The sequence below is a fragment of the Crinia signifera genome, chromosome 4 (genome assembly GCF_055691185.1).
Source record: "Crinia signifera chromosome 4, ASM5569118v1, whole genome shotgun sequence".
In the NCBI taxonomy this organism is placed as follows: domain Eukaryota; kingdom Metazoa; phylum Chordata; class Amphibia; order Anura; family Myobatrachidae; genus Crinia; species Crinia signifera.
The window spans coordinates 258238875-258258807 of NC_139220.1; the positions used below are offsets into that span (position 1 = coordinate 258238875).

The window sequence follows — 19933 nt, forward strand, 5'->3', positions numbered from 1 at the left end:
GTGACCAAAAAATACCAGTTGGGTGCATGGCAGGACTCAGAAGGGAAGGAGTGATTTTTGGATTTTGCAGCTCAGATTCTGGTGGAATGTTGGTGGGTGCTATGTGGCATTAGCAAGACCCCCGAAGCACGGTGAAATGATGAACCTAATAATCCATAGATGTGTGGTATATTTTAAAACACTCCTTTATACATAGGCCGGGTTTGTCGGGGCAAGTTTCACAGTGGAAAATAGTTTCCTTTCTTATTCCCTTTTTATAGCAAACTTTGCACCTTTTTTGTGTCCTGCCCTTTCTTGCAGTGGAGGGGATTTCGTTCGGAAAATGCTGCCCTGGTACAATACGGGGGCCAGTACTAGAAGTACTGGGGCCCTCTGCCTGCTGGTTCCCAAATACTAGGCCCTTTATGACTTCCTCTTGAAAGTGCATAAATGTCCCCCTCTGGCCGGTAGAACGGAATAGCACGTAAGCGTTATACAGTGCCATCTGGATGATATACACGGCCAGCTTCTTGTACCAGATTTTTGTTTTCCGCAGGGCACTGTACGGCTTCAGTACCTGATCTGAAAGATCCACTCCGCCCATGTACCTATTGTAATCCAGGATACAATTAGGTTTTGAGGTGTGGGTACTGGTACCTCGTACAGGGACGGAGGTGGTACTGTCTCCGTGAATTGTTGTCAGTATAAGGACATCCCTCTTGTCCTTATATTTGACCAACAACATATTTTCGGTGCATATTCCCCTGCTTTCACCCCTTCTCATTACTTGGGCAATGTGCGTTTTTGGGAGGCCTCTTTGGTTCTTGCGCACAGTACCGCAAGCTGCTGTACCTCTTGAACCAAGGGCCTTAAACAGGGGGATGCTAGTGTAAAAGTTATCCACATAGAGGTGATAACCTTTATCCAGGAAGGGGTGCACTAAATCCCAGACAATTTTTCCACTAACACCTACGAGGGAGGGGGGGCATTCTGGCGGTTCAATTCTTGAATCCTTCCCTTCATATACCCTAAACCTGTGAGTGTACCCTGAGGTGCTTTCACACAGCTTATACATTTTTATGCCATACCTTGCCCTCTTACTGGAAAGGTACTGGCGGAATTTAACCCTTCCTTTAAAATGTATAAGGGACTCGTCTATGCAAATTAATTTATCTGGGATGTACATCTCTTCAAATTTGGCACTGAAATGATCAATGACCGGCCTGACTTTGAATAGCCGGTCAAAGGTGGGATCATCTCTGGGTGGGCACTGTGCATTATCGTTGTAATGCAAAAATTTAAGGATCGTCTCAAATCGAGCCCGGGGCATGGCCATACGGTAAAATGGGGTGCTGTACAGAACATCTGTACTCCAATATTGCCTAATTTCTGGCTTTTTTACTATGCCCATATGAAACACCAGACCCCAAAACGTCATCATCTCTACTGCATCTACAGGGGTCCACCTAGCAAATGATGACGTGGGGTTTTGAGCAATAAACTGCTGGGCATATAAATTAGTTTGGTCCACCATTAAATTTATAAAATCATCAGAGAAAAATAATTTGAAAAAGTCAATTTCTCTGAGACCTGTGGAATCAAATTGGATTCCTGGCATGGCCAAAAACTCAGGAACCTGGGGCTCAAAATTGTCTGGTGGTGGGGTCCATACGAGATCAATTATTGGGGGGGGGGTCTCAGCTGCTCTACGGGGGCGTCTTTGAGGGGGTCCCTCATCACCAGAGGAGGAAGAGGAGCTTAAGGCGAATCCTTCAAATTCCCCGCTTGCATCACTGGCTGTGTCAGAGTCAGAAGCAAGCATGGCATATGCCTCCTCCACTGAATACATTCTTCTGGATGACTGGGATGACATTTGGGATGACATTTGGGATGACATTTGGGATGACATTTTTATTTTTGTGTTACTGGTAGTGAAATGTTTCAACACGTGGATAGTGTAGGGGGGGGGTACAAACTTTATTTCAACCAGGGGGGTATGTAGTGTGTAGTGTGTATGTAGTGCAGAAAAAAAAAATACTTTATACAAAAAAAAAAAATGAAGGGGTTAAAAAAAAAAAAAATTGAAGGGGTTAAAAAAAAAAAATTGAAGGGGTTAAAAAAAAAAAAAAAAAGGTCCTGCGCCAAAAATTGAGCACAGATGTTGGTCAGTAACGTCCGTCACTGAACAGCGCTCAAAGGCAACAGGAATTTGATCAAAAAAAAAAAAAATAGATCAACCCTGTGCCGAAAAAGATGATCAGTGATGTACGTCACTGATCAGCGCACAGCGGCCACAGGACACCCCCAAAATCACAGTGTGTGTAAAAAAAAAATTAAAAAAAGACCCCACAGCACACACAAAAAAAAAAAAAGGTGATCAGTGATGCGACACTGATTACCAGTGAGGGGCAGCAGGTGCACAACCTTTGGTGCAACTGACAGTGCAACTGGCAGGTATATATAAAAAAAAAAAAACCTCTGCACCCCTAAAAAGTTGCTGATCACCTCAGATATAGTGATCAGCACAAAAGGCGGGGGCAGCAGACACAAAATTTAGCACTCTCTATCACTCTCTGTCACTATCTCTCTCTATCTCTCACTATCTATCACTCTATGACACTGCAGCAGCAGCACTGACAGTTATATATATGAAAAATAACCCCTGCACCCCCAAAAAGTTGCTGGGGGTGCACAAAAGGGGGGCAGCAGACACAAAATATAGCAGTCTCTATCACTCTCTGTCACTATCTCTCTCTATCTCTCTATCTCTCTATCTCTCACTATCTATCACTCTATGACACTGCAGCAGCAGCAGCACTGACAGGTATATATATATAAAAAATACCCTGCGCCCCCAAAAAGTTGCTGATCAGTTAATTTATACTGATCAGCACAAAAGGGGGGGCAGCAGTCAGTTATATAAAAAATATATAGCACGATCTGTCACTATCTCTCTATCTCTCTCTATCTCTCTCTCTCTATCTCTCTCTATCTCTCTATCTATAACTCTATTACACTGCAGCAGCACAAAATATAGCACTCTCTGTCACTAGGCCTCTCTATCTCTCTCTCTCTATCTCTCTCTCTCTCTAACTCGATGACACTGCAGCAGCACAACACAGCACAACACAGCACAGGATGTCACAAGATGAAGCAAGATCCCAAGCAGTGATCAGGTAAGTATTGAGCAAGGTTCTGGTCAGTAAATGGCGACAGCTGGGCACGGTGACCGCACTGCACGCTATTCCAGACCGGAATGGCGTCTGCAGTGTAGTCCCCGTTAGTTTAAACCCCCCTCCATGGCTGTGATTGGTCCGTCGGTCCGACGGACCAATCACGGCCTTTGGGGGCGGGCGGGGTGAGGTGGGGTGACACCAGTGTCACCCTTACACCCCGCGGTGATTGGTGCTGTACTTTACAGCACCAATCACCTCCGATCCCGTGTCACCGGCGAACGTTATTCGCCGGTGACACAGAAAACGCTGTAATTGGCTGTTCACACTGAACAGCCAATCACAGCGATCGCCGACGGGGGGGCTGCATCGCAGCCCCCCCTGGGCCTGCAGGGACATGTCTGCTGTCAGGGACAGCAGACATCGTCCCTCTGTCACTGCGTCTCTAGACGCAGTGACAGTTAGAAGTCATGACGTATATATACGTCATGTGTCGGGAAGTACTTCCCGGCCATGACGTATATATACGTCAAATGTCGGGAAGGGGTTAAGGGAAGACATGCTTAACATGTACAAATATATCAGGGGCCAATATAACAAACTGTCAGGCACCCTTCTTACTTTGAGGAAGGCAGTGGGTGCAGATGTCTGCCAGTGAGTGCCAGTGGGTGTGCAAGTCTGACAGTACTGGTGTGGGAGAAGTGCTGGAGAGGGACACTAATGAGGAGAGGGAGGATATAAAGGGAGAGAGAGAGAGAGAGAGAGAGAGACGAATGAATAGAAAGAGAGAGAGGCAAAGGAAAAGAGAGACAGAGATGGAGAATAAGCACACACAAACATGTATATACAGTATGAAAAGTTTTATAAATCAAAGTCCCATCTCCACCACCAGCACGGAGATCCTACAGGGTGTGGTATAGGGTTCCGACAGTTGGGATCCCGACAGTCATTAGCCCGACATTGGGATCCCGACTGGTCGGACTCAGACAGCATGGCGAGAGCAACAAATCCCCTTGCGGGCTCGCTGCGGGCGATGTAGAAGTGGTTGTGGACCCCCATGAGGGAGAATAGCCGGTGGCCTTCGGGAACCCGGCCATCTGTGTTTTTTAACAGTCGGGATCCCGACGTCGGGTAAATGACTGTCGGGATCCCGACTGTCAGGACCCCGTCCGGCACCCGATCCTACACTTCCCCCTACAGAGCACTGGTACTGCAATGCTATAGGTTAGGGTACAGTAGCTGGCAAACCTCATTGTGTAAATAAAGGTGTGACTGTCCGTATCTGTATTGTGTAACTACTGTATATGAGAAATACAGTGGACACTGTACACATCTGTATTGTGTGAGTGCAGGAATAATATTGATGTTACATAAGCTGCTATGGGTTGTTTTCTGAAAGCTGTGTTAGCTGACTGTTTTAGAAACACAGCTGATAATGTGTACCTGGGGGGCGTGGAGGCAAAGTCTCGACCGATACCACACTAGAATAGGGCCCCCAGCCGGACTCTGTTTTGGATCCCATCTTGAAGTAATATTTGGTTCCGCTTAGCAAATTCTCCACTTCTGTACTGAAAATATTTCCTGTAAAAACATAACATAATTTATTGTTAGTACAAAAACATGGACTGCTCCCACCCTGGTACCCAGCACAATACATAAAGCAATTATAACTATCAAGAAGATATAATTAACAGCAATGCTATTTATCTGCAGGAACTAGCAGGAACTCAGTTCCTGAACCTCTTATTAAATATGACATCATCAGGAACTGGGTTCCTGAACCTTTTCTGGCCAAGAATGTACTTTCCATAACAGAAGTTTTACTTTAAAGTCCCCTGTGAATGCCTTGGTTTTTAAATACAATATATACATCTCTCTCTCTCTTTCTATTTTTATTTCATCGACCCACCCCCAGACCCGGAGTTCCTGAACCCATTTTTCTAGAAAAATAGTACTGATTAACAGTAAAAAATAAATCCATGTTAACAGAGACCAAATCTGCCCATATAATGTACAGTAGATACTTTACAACAAGGACTTACCTTCCTTGGTTAAAATAGACCACATTTCATCTGGGTGGCTTCGATTGACAGTGTACAGAATTAAATACTGCACAATTATTCCATTGGACTCCACAGGCGGTCGCCAGTGCACCTGAACTGCATGCTGGGACACAGGCTGCAGCAAGAGGTCAGCAGGAGGGGATGAGGGCCCTTAAGGAAGAGTTATACATTAGGAGAGTTCTCTGCAGATTAATGGAGCCCAGGAACAGAGTAACATTTACGGTACCCATAACTGTTCAAAATGTGTCTCTACTACAAATGGATGATAACATTCACTGAATGGAACTATGAGAAACATGGGGTGAAATATAATAGAGTGAAATCTCCAGGTTTTTGACATTTAGTTTGATTTTGCAGTGTAAATGATTGCTGGTTGAAAAAAACTGGAGATTTCTTACCAAATCTCTCGCTTGCTGATTCTCTCACCCTATTACATTGCACCCGTGGTCTGCTTGTCCTTTGAGAGGATTATATACAGGTACAAAGTTGTTAGCAGTGACATGCATGGGAAAGGAATTTTTTACCATAAGATTATCTAATCTATAGATAGATAAATAGATAATGGGGTCTATTCCAACCAGGACGCTACCTGTGTGTAGTTTATATGTTCTCTCTTTGTGTCAGTTTCCTCCAGGTATTTCATTTTTCCTCCCACATTCCAAAACAATACCAGCAGTTTAAAACAACAATGTTATATTTGCTTAATTAGCACCAACTACTCTAATTGTGTTTATATTAAACTAATAAAATACGGGTGTGGGTCATAGGGCTGATACAAGTTAGGGCAACATAAATTAGGTTGACCATGGAAGGACGACAGGCAGTAGGACACCACCTATTTTTAGGTCAACATGCAAGAGGTCAACAGAGTCAAAAAACAGTCAATAGAGTTTTAAAAAAAACTCATGTCGACCTTTACCAGGTCGACCTAATATAGGTGTCCCTTAGTGCCGGTCGACACAAGCATTAGGTCAACATGGCAAGTCGACTTATTTTGGGGTGTCTTTGTCGACTTAAGTCAACATGAACACCGTAACAATGTACCCCGTCCTCAGGCATGGCTCGCTTCCCTCGCCGTGCTTCAGGCACGATGCCTCGCTACACCTGCCCCGCTATTATATTCTCTCTCTCCATGCATACTTGGATAGTGAAGAATGAACGGTACTTGTGTATTATCACGGCGCCCCCGATATTAAGTTGCACGAATTTTAATCGCATCGCATGCCATACACCCGATGCACACCGATGCAATTTAAAATTGTATAAGCCCCCTATATGATTTTAAATTGTATGAGCACCCTAATGGGTGCTTACAATGTTAAATGCACCCCCACGCCACCCCCCAGTATGAACGCCAACCCGAAGCGTGGCGAGCGCAGCGAGCCTGCGAGGGGCGGCGGTACGCGTCCTCCGACCTTTTCATACCCCCATTATCCACGTCGGCGTGGAGTTGATATCATATAGTGTGGCGAGCGCAGCGAGCCACCGAGCCCGAAGCGTGGCGAGCGCAGCGAGCCCCGCGAGGGGCCGCGCATTACTTTACATGTATTCCGCGTCCCCTCGCGGGGCTTGGTGGCTCGCTGCGCTCGCCACATTATATAAAATCAACTCCACGCCGACGTGGATAGTGGGGGTAAAAAAAGGTCGGAGGACGCGTACCGCCGCCCCTCGCGGGCTCGGTCCGCTCGCCACGCTTCGGGTTCACGTTCATAGTGGGGGTGCATTTAACAATGTAAGCCCCCATTAGGGTGCTTATACAATTTAAAATCGCATCGCATTGTATGGCATTGTATGCCATATACAATGCTATACAATTTTAACATTGTATGACATCAGGGGAAATCTCGTCCCATCGCATGCCTTATGGTCTGCGATGCGATGGGCGCTGTGATAGTACACAAGTACCGAATGAACAACCATCTGTTTTTGAATTTTTAAAAAAAAACTCATGTCGACCTTTACCAGGTCAACCTAATATAGGTGTCCCCTAGTGCCTGTTGACCTTCAGTGGTCAACCTAATGTATTTTGACTAATTTGTGTCGATCTAACAAGCATATCCCTAAAATACACATGGCTAGAAACAAGAAGACTTTCAGGAAGCCACAGAAAAAGTGTCCTTTGGGGAACACAGAATGTTAATACCGATCTCTTACTCACTATCTGAAAGTGTCATCTTTTCCACAATGTTGTTATAGGGCCCATCAACTCCAGCTGCATTGGTCTGAACGGCAAACTCGTACCTGGTATATGGTCTCAGACCACTGATTAGAATCTCTTCTGAGACACTACAAATATACAACAGATACGTTATTCTCGTACAGTAGATCTGAATAAAGGATGAAGAATGGATCATTTGGAGGCTCTTCTTGTTACCTGTTGTGGTAGGTGAACTGCGAGGCATTCTTGGCTCCCGATGGTCCACAGCGCACAGTGTAGTTCACAATCTTGCTGCTTATTATGGGCTTTCTCCATCGAACCCAGACTGATGTGGAGCTGTTTGGTTCCACCTGAATATGACTGGGCGGCAGAGGTGGGATCTTGTAGGCTATGAGGTCTGCAGCAGAAATAGAAAAATACATTGTCAGGAGCGGGCTGACGATTTTTTTGGTTCACATCGGCTGCATGTGATGTCATGGAGCAAATGGTGTATCACTGCCCCCGCAAAAGTTAAACACCGCTAACCATTGTCTCATCTTCACCCCTGTTACTACTTAGACTGTGGTCGTGTGCGTGCATGTGCAAATTACCGAGAATAACGATCTGTGATTTTTGGGGATTCTGCGGGACTTACTGAATTCCTATCTATTGCCTAAATTAGAAAAGCACTTCTAATTTAAAATCTCCGATAATCCAGTACATCAGTGTAGGTACACATTATTTTATTTGTACATTTTACTAAAGTTAATCATTACAATCAATTAAAAACACATTTTGAATGTTTTATTACTGTGTTTTGTTTTTTACACTCTGGGAACCAGCACCACTAGAACCAGTAACTAAAGTAGGGCTCCAGGAGCTGTTATATAACACATTTTATATTACTATATACAGGGTAGGTCGTAAAAACGATCTAATCTAATGATTTATATACCCTTCGGTAATAAAAGTCTGAACTGACTTTTATTACCTTCGGAGATGGCTGAAGAGGGGGCGGGCACTGACGTCAGCTGCCCTCCACCTCTGCAGCGAATGAACATGCGCTCCCGGGGTCACATGACACATGAAAAAGGCTGCCCCGGTGTTTCCTATTATGATTAATGTAAGACACTTGGAAAGGGAATGGTTTAAAAGTCTGTATAACTATGCGTATTTATGCAAAATGAGCATCACTGTGGGACAACATTTGTCCAGTTCATAGCTGTTCCCCCAGTGATGGACAAATTAATACATGTACTGTATAATAAGCAGTATAATCCTTACCTGGAGGGGTGGTCAGAATCTGTCTGGTTCTTCCCTCCCACATGACGGTCTGTCCTTCCTGCTTCTTTCTATATGCCACTAGTTTGACTTGGTACAGGTGACCAGGCACTGGTGATGGAACAAGTCAAGTTTAGGTTACAAATGAATCACTGCTACTAATCAATGGCTTATCTAGGAGCAAATGGGGACTTATATCATATAGTCTTTTTGTATTTTCCATATATTCCCAGCTTCAGCAGCAAACACTGGTAAGATTTACTCCCACGGTTTTACTCCCACAAGAATGGTAGATAATTCATGTTTTCTTAAATTGTGTGTAATATAAATAATATATTCACTTTCATATAATATTTAGAAAAAGTAGCAAGATGTAATATTTAGTAGAGTAGCTCATCGTATATTCCACGGCAAGGATGGAAAACTCAGATGCTGCATCCCAAATCAGACAGTATAGCTGGATATACTATATAACAGTGATTTTCAACCTTTTTACCTTGCGGCACACTAAATAAGATTTTGAAATTGCCAAGGCACACCATGAGATCCCCACAGGGCAAAACACATTGGCCCCCACAGGAAAAAACAAACCTATTGCCCCCCATATAAAAAACAATCACACTGGTCCCCACAGGTAACACAAATAAAATACATTGGCCCTTTAGAGACCAGTAAATAACACTTGAACTGGTGGTGGCTGTAAACTAGTTTGGGCATCTCTAGATTTGGGGGCACACTTGAGAACAGCTCAAGGCACACTAGTGTGCCACGGCACAGTGGTTGAAAAACACTGCTCTATAAGATTAACTGTCCAATCTTTCTGGTTGGCATAAAAAAAATCTGGTGATGTATGGGAGCAAATGACAATTGACCATTTGCTTCTAAACACAGGAAAACAGACAAAAATGGATGTTCAAACAAATTGGTTAAATCCATATGATTATCCAAATGTGAGAATCTTCTAGCATAAGGGGTTTTTTTGCTTCTCTTTGGTCGAAAATGTACCTTATTTGCAATATGATTGGGACACATTTGGAGACTGCAGCATAACATAAGGAACGATAACAGTGTCTACCTTGAAAACACTGTATGGAAGCATTTTGTATGCAGATACAACACTAAAGATAGGCATGCTGCATATCATTTACACATACAACCAGTTATACCCTGAAGATAGACATGCTGCATATCATTTACACATACAACCAGTTATACCCTGAAGATAGGCATGCTGCATATCATTTACACATACAACCAGTTATACCCTGAAGATAGGCATGCTGCATATCATTTAAATAATTGGATGCTGCTTATTTGCTAAGTTTGGCAAATAAGATGCATTTAATGGAAAAAAAGCAGGAAATAGGACACCTGGCAATACTATGGCATGGCTTAAAAGGAGGCTTGTTGTACGTAGACACATCTGTACATTACACGTGCGGATTAAGAGGAATATATACTAAAGTGTAGTGTCACCAATCAATACATTTCTTGACATTTTCTTGTTTAGTAACTAAATTGTGCAATTTACTAAAACCAAATTCTAAAACTGCAGTGCCAATTTTTACATGTGGGTAAACCTAGGGCATGATTCAGACCTGATTGCTGCTGTACCAATTCACACTGCGGACGATTATCGATGCACCGTGCATGCGTACGACCCTGTATTTATCACAGACACCAAGTAAGTCTCTGGCTACTCCTAGCTCGCTATGATTGGTGCCCAGTGGAAAAATGATTAGATTGTGAGCCTGTAACGAAGGATTTGGACATTTTCGCTCGGCTGTGAGTTCTACGCTAGGCCTACACATCAATTCGCATAGCACATTAATCCGCAAGGCAAGATTTCACTCTAGCGGGGCAGCATGTACCTGATCGCTGGACGCTGCTAATTCACTCAGCAGCGATCAGGTCTGAATTACCCCATAGTGCAATGAAATATATTATTTTATTACGAAACATTTTTTATTTGATTTTAGCAGATATTTTGCACATCTCTCACAGAGAAAACAAACTAAATACCCCAAGTTGATTCAAATGTGACACATCTGCTCTAACAACTGAAATTCTGAGAAACACAGAAATATAGAAAAACTGTTTTTTCTTCTCTGTTTGGCTGTCTGTGTATGAGGATGTCAAATCTCATTTATGCTGTCATAGAATCATTTTGAACTATTAAAAGTTTCAGCATCAGATACAGAAGGCAAAACTTTGCAAAATGAAGAGATTATACAAAAGCCAATATAATATAATGGGAGAAATTTGATAGGATGAGATATTCAGAAAGTGAGAGATTTGGTAAGAAATCTCCAGTTTTTTTTTTAAAGCGGCAATCAGTTTTGCAGTGTACATGATTGCTGCTTTAAAAAAACTGGAGATTTCTTACCAAATTTCTCATCCTATTAAATTTCACCCATAACATGAGATCCAAGTAATGGTCACTCACAAGGGCGTAACTACCATAGGTGCAGGGGGTGCAGCTGCTATGGGGCCCATAGCTGAGAGGGGCCCACTTTGCCTGTCAAAGTATCATGTGCTATATACATTTTTCAGCATAAGTTGATCAATAGGGGCCCTTATAAACTTTTGCTATGGGGCCCACATGTACATAGTTACGCCACTGGCTCACTCACGCAGGTCAGTTATTTCATATTGTTTCCTCTTCTTCTTCAGCTTAATGGGCCCCATATCCCACTCTCTCTCTGGATGCCGTGGACAGGAAGTAGGAGGATCCAAGACAGGACACACTGTACGGTAATAGAGCTTGTAGCCAGAGACTAGGAAATCACTGTGGGGCAGCTGCCAGCTGATGAAAAGGGAATCTGTGTGGGCAATGACTTTCAGCAGTATCGGTGCCTGCTCCCCTGTATAGAGAGGAACAAAAGGAATTATCTGATAGAAAATACAACACAGGAGGAACACATGAAAAGGAAGGTAATAAAGGCATGGCAAGAATGGAAAGGAAATTATTATTACTACACTTTATTTATATGGCCCCACAAGTGGTCTGCAGCATGGCAGAAAAGGGCAAACAGTAAGTCAGAACATTATGATCACCAAAGCATAAACAGTAACAATTACCACCACAGATCACAGCACACTATGCAGCTGGCAAGCCAGGAAATACAACTAAATAAAATACCTGTACAAAGGAATAAGAGGAAATAAATAAAAGGAAAGGAAATAAAAAAATAAAATGAAAGAAGACCAGAAAATGGAAAAAAGTATGAAATGAAACACATAGAAGGGGCTGATTCAGACGTGGCTGCAGCTGCATCTCTTGGAGGTCCCGCATCTGCAACGTTCTGCAAATGCCGCTGCAAAGTGCTTCCCTGGTGCATGTGAACGTGCCAGGACTGAGACGCCCACTTTGAGTGTACATAGATGCTGTATTAATGATTTCTGTAACTGTCGCCAACATCGACACTTGCACAAACTCTAAGGCAGCGGAAATTATCTGTCTGAATATGGCCCCCATATGCATGCCAACACTTTTGAGACACACAGACACTTCTGGATCAGGCCCATAAGACAGACTATTTTTGTGTATCTACGCAGCCAACCCCCAGACACCAGCAAGAAACACCCAGCACATTTCCACAGCTATGCCTTTGTGCTTGCGCACTGTAATGTATGCATTATAGAAGTGTTTTGGAATTTTTCACGCAGAAACAGAAAAAAAAACCCACTCAGGCCCAGAATGTCACACACACAGGAAATGTACCAGTGCCCCATCCCTTGTACCTTGTGTCAGGTTGATTCTCTCTAACATGCGGTGCAGCACCCAGTTTGATGGGACTCCGTATCCTGCAGTGGTGCTGGCTGAGATCCGGACTTTGTATACAGTACTGGCCTGTAGAGAGGACAGGGTGATCTGCGTCTCATTTCCACCAACTTCCACCACGGAGACCACACCTGAGAGGGCAGATAAACATTGACAGCAATAAGGTGTAAGGGAAAGGATATGTTGACCACAAACCTCATCAACAACGACCTGCAACACGGCTGGTAGTTCATTGCTCATAATGTTATGATTATTTACATGCAAGAGTAATTAAAATATAGTCATTGGACTAGATCAGGCATGTCCAAACTGTGACTCTCCGGCTGTTGTGAAACTACAACTCCCATCATACCTTGCCACAGTTTTGCTATTAGGGAATGCTAAAACGATGGCAAGGCATGCTGGGATATGTAGTTTCACAAAAGCTGGAGGGCCATCGTTTGGACATTCTTGGACTAGATAATGTGGCTTTCCTTTTATGTTTATATTTACAGCTTTTAGCATGGTCATAAAATACACATTCTAAATGTTAGCCCTAAAAATATACCGTTAAGGTTCTGCAGGCCTGAGTGGGCTTCAGTAACAGCCTGTGTACAATCAGATATTCTATGCAGGACACATACCATCTCTCTGGGTGCAGTACTCAATGCGATACTTGGTGATGAGGCCATTGCTCATCTCAGGCTGTAGGGGGAGCCATTTAACAAGGAGATCCTCCGGTGTATCACTGCTCAGTGAGAGCATGGGGGCAGCTCCGGGAACTGACAAAGATAGCAAGATTCAGAAGAATATAAATACTTTACATCTGACCCGTACTAGTCATTGGATAGCGGTTATTTATCGGCCTTTTTGAAAAATAAATCAGCTGAAAGTATATAAAGTCCCAATAGAATTTCCCACATTTTCCTTATGATCACTGTCCCCATATCGCTATGCATAGAGAGTAGAGCAATATCAACATGAATATATAATGACTGTTCATTAGAGATTTCCCAGATCACAGTTTTTATTATTGGAATTCGTATCACCGATGCACAACCATCTGGTATGGCACATACAGTAGTGATCCCATTTCCTGCACTTATGGTAGTCACAGCCCAGAAAGAAGTTGATTATTGTAGAACATGTGAAATGAGTAAAGTCGTTAATTTGGATTTTCAATTTTTATATTTTTTTACTAATTTAAATTATAGGCACACTATATTAATGAGATCAATGGTGACATCTCCCTATGCACATCAGTGCCAAAGTCATATGTAGCTATTTTGGGCTCAATATATGCTGCTGTTATGACTCTCTATATAAAACAATGTGTATGGGGACATTTTGTCTGATAGTGGTGATGTTTTGGTTCCATAATCGTCTTATCCGTGGGAATAGCAGTAAGTCTGCAGTAAACCCCAGCCAAGTTTCAGTGTGGCCTTGTAATGTACTATCCCACTCATGTACTGGGAACACTCAGCACAGCTGTATCAGATTCTATATTCCTGAGTATGATTAAAATGCCAATTTCATACTGCAACTTTCTGATATCAGAGGCATTGTCATTGAAACGTACACTTAAGTCATGGGACAGGTGGCTAGTATCAAATAGGAACACACCAGAGACAAGAAGACCTCTAGATGTTGACCCATGTCAGCTGTATCGCTACCCACAACTCCATGATATTTGTAGTTGCAGGATCTTGGGTGAGAATGGACCTCTCCACTATGGAGGTCATTCTAGTCTGATCGCTCCCCTGCGTGTTCGCACAGACTGACCAGCATACCCAATACATGCCAAATGAACGCACACAACATTATGGAACCACCACCATGCATGGTGCTTTGTTGACAACTGGGATATATGACCTCATGGGGTCTGTGCCACACCTGAACCCTACCGTCAGCACAAAACAACTGAAATCATGACTCATTGTTCCTAGCCACATTTTGCCAGTCCTCCAGGGTCCAAATAGTAAAGTAACAAGCTTAGGTGAGGAGCTGTGTCTGATGTCATAGTGTTAACGGGGCAGGGGACTCTGGTGGGTCTTCTGCTCCCATATCCCATTGAAGGTAATTACTACTGCACTGACTGGCTAGATATGTGTCTGGTACCTTCTGGATTGAATGTGGATATTATATGAGCCTGTATTTCTTGTCTGTTACCACAGACAATTCTGGCCAGACGCCTCTGGTCATAATAATTAAGCACCTGTGACTGGCCACTGTGCTGTCCACAGTAGAGATTACTGCCTTCTATGAGCTATTCCGAGCACACACATGAACCTGTAGATTGAGATATGTTGAATGTCTACACATCTTTGAAAATGTCATGTTCCATCCTTCAGGCACCCACTGTCATGTCCCGGTCGATCTCTATTTCACCTTGCCATGAGCAGCCTAGTCTGTGTTCAAATGGACGAGATGTCAGTTTGAACTAGCAACAACCAAAAATGAATTCTGTCCTAATCACAGCTCGTGAGCAGCTGTTTTATCTCATACAAATATGGAGGTGCTACAATCATCTTGGAGCCATACCCATAATGATGAACAGTGCCTGCTGCCTGCAATGGCCTTCTCGCTGTGCTAGACTAGTCTACACCAAAATGAAATGCATCCTGAAAATGACACTCAGTTATCCCCCCCCCCTCGTCCCCATCGCATCCACTCCTAGGATTTACTGTCCCTGTGCCATACCATCATCCCAGGTCTGTACCACTATAGGCTGTGAGGCACGGCTGGCTCCTTGTTGGGAATACGCCACAATGTAAAAGGTGTAACTGGTCCCAGGCTCCAGGTATTTCACAGTGAGCTCTGTTGTGTCATTATTCACTGCAAACTGGTATTCCATGTTGTCGGAATCTACAATAAATAAAAGGGTGTTTAGTAGACTAGCATCCTACCGGTATGCATGTTACAGTATATCTCTGAAGTGATGGTGTATTCTCATGGAGTAGAAATCCATACGTACCCCCTGTCTTGGTGTAATGCAGAGAGAAGCCTATGACTCTTTCCCAGTTGATCTCTGGCCTATCCCATGCCACTGTTACTGTTTTGCTGGATACTGCCAGTGCTTGCAGTGCCTGTGGAGGACCAGGCAGACCTTCTTGGACTGTCACATGAAGTCTTGCTGTAGCACAAATGCTGCCAAGTATATTCTCTGCCACACACTGATAATACCCAGCATCCTCCAGAGCAATCTGTGTGATGACCAAGCTGCCCCTGGGCTGAATCCTCACTCTCCCATTGGGTGCAAGTGTCTGTCCATTTTTCAACCAAGAGATTGTAGGCTCTGGATCTCCTTCAGCTCTGCAAACAAAACGAGCAGTACCCGCCCGTGCCCGTGTAATGGTATCTGGTGGCTGGGTGATAATTGGGGGCACTGAAAACAAAACACATATAGAGACAGGAGAGAAAAAAACAAGTTAGATATAATATATGAGATGTATTAACTTAACTTTAATCAAAATGTCCTTGCATACAATGCACAGGAGCCTCACACCTGCAGACCATATAACTATATGAGTCTTCTCTCTTGCTTGCTCCCATATCGCAACGGTGCAGACATCCCCCTTACACTTTCCCGTAAGACATAAAAAGAGATGTAAAGGAGCTGCCAAAGCACCAATAAGCTGCTAGCTATCATTCAATAGAAAGTACTTATATAAATGATAGGTAGAAGCTGATTGGTCGCTATGGGCAACTTCTCCAAGAGTCCTCTTTAGAAAGTTTGATACATTTTTCCCCATACTCACAGGAGTTCCTCCAACAAAACCAGAACACTCATCTCCTGAATCTGTGCTGATGTGAAAATAACAATGTAATTGGCTACAGGTGGTTATATTCCCGCCCACTTTCAAACTGAGGACATCACATATGGTCATACTGTATATTCCAGATGGATCTCTTCGTAAGCACAACGCCCCATTACCTCCCCGTTGCACATATTCAGCCACAAGTGGAGATGCAACCGGCATGCATAAGACTGAATTGCCTGCAGATGTGTCCACTCCTATATGGAGCATGTGAAGGGCGAAAAAAGAACAGGACCTGTCTGCAAAACAACTTATGCTCATCTCTGCAAGAGCCTGTATGGGTCTTGCAGAGTTGTATTCTGTGTAACCAATGCAGCATACAAGTTTTAGAAATTGTTTTGCATTTGCCCCTTCTGCCAGAAGTAGTTCAAGAAGAATGACCAGGTCACAGTCATAAACACAATCCGTTTCTTGTTTTGTGAGTTGATATCAGCTGCCCACCCCCAGCGCCCACATCACCCAGTGATTACCATGGGAATGGCCAGCGCCGCGCCACCCCCTCCCCCACAATGTTGGGTGTTTGTTTGTTCGCCGTGGCCGCATGCACCCGGCGTATGCACATGCGCAGAAATGCGGCTGCGCATCCACAAAACATCGAGCTCGCATGCAAAATCACATGTGAGCGTACTGACATGAATAAGGTCCTTTATCCCTTATATGTATGAGCATTTGTCTGATTTTGAATTATCATAAGGTGCGATAAAGTCACCTCTATATCGAATTTTGAATCTCCAAAAATCACTTACTGTATTGTCTACGTATACACTTTAGGCATTTCCCCTGGACCTTTTGTCTTATCATGTATGGGACACCAAGTTCCTTTTTATACAAATGAGTTGTATTTCATCATGTTCTTTATCAAGTTTTACCCCTGATGAAGAGTCTGTGGCCAGTATTCAATGAGAAAAATTTGCCGTGTTTTATGGCGAGTGTGTGCTATTTTCGCGTTGGAAGGAGCATTTTGCTTTCCAAAAGTGAACCACCCTATTCAATGTGATATTTTCGCCGTCTTTCTAAGTGATTTTCGCCGTGTCTCTCCGTGTAGCAATTCTCCATCTTTTCATGGAGAACTGGAATGTGAACTTTTAAACTAAAAGTTTTTTTTTTTGAAATTTTGGTGTCCAAAAATCAGGATTTTTTTTTCTGTGAAGGGGCATGCTATTTTTATTCATGTGCTTATAGCACATGAATATATATTTAATTTAAAAAAAAAAAATTTTTTTACATTTTTTTATTTTTTTTTACACAGAGCAGCCAGCAGGGGGCCGGAGCTCTCGAGCCGCTCATTAGATATTCATATATTCACTGCACCCGATCATTACATATGCACGATTGGGTGCAGTGAATACTGGGTCCCCCGCTGGCTATAGGGGGGGGGGCAGCTTGTGCTGCCTGGGTCCCGGGGAGCCCTCCTCCCCTCCACATATGTTCTGGGGCAGCCAGGGAGACTTTAATCTCCCTGGCTGCCACCGTCCCCCGGCTCCCTGCCAGCTCCCTGCCGCTCGTCCGCTGCAGGGGTTAAGACTCGCCGCCAGTGGCGGCGAGTCTTAACCACATTGAATAGTGGGAGCAGGAGTGGCAGCGAGCCCTCCGGAACAGGGCGAGTGCATGGCGAGAGAAAAAATCTCTCGCCATGCACGGAGAATAATTCTCATTGAATACTGCCCTGTGAGACAAATCGAGTCGGGTACCTGTACAACTGTGAACTTGTTCCACTGAATGTGAAGAACATTTTGGAATTAAATAATCTTTTATGGACTTTTTTTTGTTGTATAACAATTTTTATTACGATTTTCCAAGTACTTATAATGTTTATACAATGCAGTTGTATTCAGAGACAATAAAAAAAAAACTATATCTCAGTAGAGATTGCTTTCGTGTCTTTTTGATCACATTGGGTGGATAGAAAGTGTTACCAGCACAAATCAGAAACAATGTCTCTGCTGTAAAGTGTCTTATCAGGATCTTGGTTATACAGTATCTCCGTCTATGTCTAATATAAATTTGGATTGCAGAGATACATATTAGATAAACTTAATTTATCCATTTTGATTTTTCTGCAATTATAATATTACATTACTTTGAGAAATCAAGTGCAATATTTATGCATGAACTATATAATATAGGGGAGGAAAGAGGAGGGAAGGGAAGGAGGGTAAGGGATCTAATTACAGCATCCAAATCTTAACACCGTTTTCATCTAGAGTTTTAATTTCTAGCACAATCCTTAATAGCACAATTTTTAACAGTATCTCTTCATACACCCTCTTGGGCTATCTGTCGTCTAAGATACCATGTAGTGGACTCAAATACTTTGTTTATTCGAGATTGTTCTTCTGTATCTAGGCTACATATGAATAATTTCCATTTTTTGTCAAAACTAGCTGCATCCTTTTCTGCGGTAGGAAGTAGGGCATGTTTTCATAAAATAATATATCCAATAATGCAAGCTTCAGCTTTTGGACCGATGGGGCCCGTTTTTGGATTCAATGGAGTAATATCAATTTTTTTGCTAGAACCAGTATCACCGTGAGTATAGGGATAATTGCTTTTCTATTTTTTATGGACTTTTTAATAAATTATTTTAAGTGACAATTTCTTGCTGTGTGTTCCTGAACAGATCTATATGGGACCAAATACTGTAACCCTTGATTGGCCTCTGTCCTACATTGTTGTATATTTGCGTGTGTTCTGATTCCTACCAGCAGGGAATTTGTAGGATATTTGGGAGCCAGATTAATTTAGTTTTAGTGTAAATTAGTGAAATATTAGGATATTGTTTGTATCTGTGTATATATATATTTTAGATATAGGAATAGGTATTGCTTATCAATAAGCGCAGTACAGGGGTCATTTCCATTTTATATATATATATATGTGTGTGTGTGTGTGTATGTGTGTGAATAAAGCGGCACTTGGAGACTCTGTCAGCAGTAAAAAACTAGTAGATTTTAAATCCATCAGGTGAAAAGCAACGTTTCGGGGTATGCAGACCCCGTCAGCAGGATGAAGGTCTGTTGTGTATACCGAAATGTTGAGTCTCACCTGATGGTGAAAAATCGTCTAGTTTTTTCACTGCTGACAGAGTCTCCGAGTGCCACTTTATTCACACACCTTCATATTGATGGCATCATACCACACACATATATACACACACACACTATCTATGTATCTACTTTATTACAGGACAGACAATTTTGAGCAGAGAAGTTGTGTGGTTAGATAATGCAATGAAATGAGATTCATTATCCACTATGTGTTAAGTCCTAAGATTGCCTTGATGATTGGCTGAGCTGTAAGTGCTGCATTTCCAGGACTGTCTGCTCACCAAGAACACGGATCTGGGCTGAAGTGGTGACAAAGTGCTGGGTGTGTGGATTGCTGGCTCTGCACACATAGACTCCTGTATGATGGGCCTGTAGCTGTTGTATCACGATGTTGCTCTCTCCCACTATGATGACATCAAAGGAAATTGGACTTCCATCTGCACAAGAGACAGCAATTAGATCAGGTTATGTTAGAACATGAGGTCAACAATGCTGCAAAATAATGTCATAATGTACAGCACAGAGTATACATAACTACCATACAGACCTATCTGCACGCTTAAGATGGGTACATACTAGATGCAGTGGCGAAACTATAAATTTTGCTCCCCCCTGCCAAAAAGTTTGTGGCGCCAGTATAAATACAGATATGCCCAAGCAGTTAAGGGAGGG

The 19933-nt window shown here is 43.0% G+C and overlaps 1 protein-coding gene across 1 annotated transcript in view; it reads right to left on the reverse strand.

Annotated features, from left to right (window-relative positions):
- Positions 1–19933, reverse strand: part of IGDCC4 (immunoglobulin superfamily DCC subclass member 4) — an 84584-nt gene that overhangs the window by 12477 nt on the left and 52174 nt on the right. Inside the window, exons 6-16 of the mRNA XM_083184319.1 lie at positions 19543–19698; positions 15371–15781; positions 15097–15261; positions 13041–13178; positions 12378–12548; positions 11267–11497; positions 8637–8744; positions 7590–7770; positions 7374–7501; positions 5195–5365; positions 4596–4733 (exon numbers count right to left, since the gene is read on the reverse strand). Of these exons, the coding sequence (XP_083040445.1) occupies positions 4596–4733; positions 5195–5365; positions 7374–7501; positions 7590–7770; positions 8637–8744; positions 11267–11497; positions 12378–12548; positions 13041–13178; positions 15097–15261; positions 15371–15781; positions 19543–19698 (1998 nt within the window). The remainder of the gene's footprint in view (positions 1–4595; positions 4734–5194; positions 5366–7373; positions 7502–7589; positions 7771–8636; positions 8745–11266; positions 11498–12377; positions 12549–13040; positions 13179–15096; positions 15262–15370; positions 15782–19542; positions 19699–19933) is intronic.